General features: G+C 29.2%; 1 protein-coding gene across 1 annotated transcript in view; it reads right to left on the bottom strand.

The window, feature by feature from the left end:
• Positions 1-279: 279 nt before the first annotated feature.
• Positions 280-1,810, bottom strand: part of LOC108693761 — a 4,548-nt gene continuing 3,017 nt past the window's right edge. The window contains 5 exon segments of the mRNA XM_018202878.1: positions 280-595; positions 682-764; positions 877-1,071; positions 1,150-1,317; positions 1,416-1,716. Of these exon segments, the coding sequence (XP_018058367.1) occupies positions 463-595; positions 682-764; positions 877-1,071; positions 1,150-1,317; positions 1,416-1,716 (880 nt within the window). The 3' untranslated portion in view covers positions 280-462.

Below are 1,810 nucleotides of genomic sequence, written 5' to 3'. Positions count from 1 at the left end.
GTTATATCAACATAGAATTAAATTGAGTTGTTTTGTGTATATATTTTAAAAATATTACATATTTTAACATATGTAATATATCTCCATAAATTATATAAAGAATGTAGAATGTTTTCATATAGATTTCATTTTATGTATTTATAAACAAAGACACAAAAATAAAATATTAATAAACCATTAGTATTTGATAAAACAATTTAGTATTTATCATTATCAAAACGCATAAAATAAACCACAGTTAGAAGTATTAAAATAAACAATGACAATTCTTTTCGTCTTCTTGAGGAACTCAGCTGATGCTTTGTTATTTTGATTATCCATATCATTTTTACAATATTATTCCGTAATAGTAGTAGTAATCCAGTATATCTTTCCTGGATCGACCATCTTGAAATATTTGATATCATATACATATGTTACCTGATTACATTTCAAAAAGAGGCAGATATGGGAAACCTTAAACTATTGTTCCGAAGTAGTAAATTCTTTATGGAGAAATGTTTCGATATCCACTCGACATATAGGACAACGTTTATTGGTGCATAACCATCGATCAACGCAGTCAATATGAAATAAATGCATACATGGAAGCCTCCTGAATAAATAAAATAAGTTATAATTTATAATGTCTTATCTAAAAAAATACAAAAAATACAGAAAAGTTGGAACTAAAATTCTTACCTAACACGTTCGCAATCTTCAAATTCAGATAAACATATTGTACATTTCTCAATAGCATCTTCGCCATTTTCTACTTTTTTTACCTAAATATATAAATAGATACACATAATTAATATAATAGATATTATAATAAAACTGCTTAGATAACTCATATATAACGATATCAAAAAGTTTTATTTAAATTTCAGTTCTTACCCGTTTATATTTGTGAGGGAATGTATGGCTTTCAATTGATTCTTGTGTAGCTCCACAACTTATATGAGCCATACGTCGCAAATCAACAATGCGCATATAATTGTCCAATCGTGACATATGACGTGCTCCTTGCAATACAAATTCTGACATACCTGGTGCAAATGGCAAACCTATCTGGTGTGCTCCAGATCCTTGCTATATATGTTAAAATAATATGAAACAATGTTTGAAAAGTCAGTGTAACATACTTAACAATATAAAGAGAAAACAAACCATATGGGGATGGAAACTAATGTGAACGTGATGCATGCGTTGCGACGGCCGTTGATGTGGATCATAATGATACATGTGATGATGTACATGTTGATGTATTGGTTGATGTAACGATGGTAACATTAACGAAGACATTGAGTCAACTGGTTGATTATTCAATGGATTTACCTGTGGATACAATAATAAGAAAATTATATAATAATGTAATAAGAAAATAATATAAAATATTGTATTGATAATATATATTGCATGAGTTGTTAGATTACGATTATAGGCAGCACAGGACATGGTCCCCTATAGAAACTAGATGGCCCTCGAGCTTCAGGATGACTATAAACAGTCGGTTGCTGCGGCGGCGGTAAAATAGGAGGTGGGAGATAATTTTCTGTATACGCTGCGTTATCCGTTCCATTATTGCATCGAGTATTCGGGGGACTACTGTTTCCTCCCTCTCCACAAGTATGTTGAGTTGATGAATGCACATGAGCGTTACATGGTCCCGCACTATATATAATAATAAAATTCAATTTAGTAAATTAAAGTGCATTTTTGTTTATAATAAAATATCTATATAATTATCTATATAATTATAATAAAATATATATGTTAATAATAAAATGTATAATAATATATGTAAATATATTAATATACTAACGTGTGA

The sequence above is a fragment of the Atta colombica genome, unplaced genomic scaffold (genome assembly GCF_001594045.1).
Source record: "Atta colombica isolate Treedump-2 unplaced genomic scaffold, Acol1.0 scaffold97, whole genome shotgun sequence".
In the NCBI taxonomy this organism is placed as follows: domain Eukaryota; kingdom Metazoa; phylum Arthropoda; class Insecta; order Hymenoptera; family Formicidae; genus Atta; species Atta colombica.
This window is presented reverse-complemented; position numbering and strand designations above follow the sequence as displayed.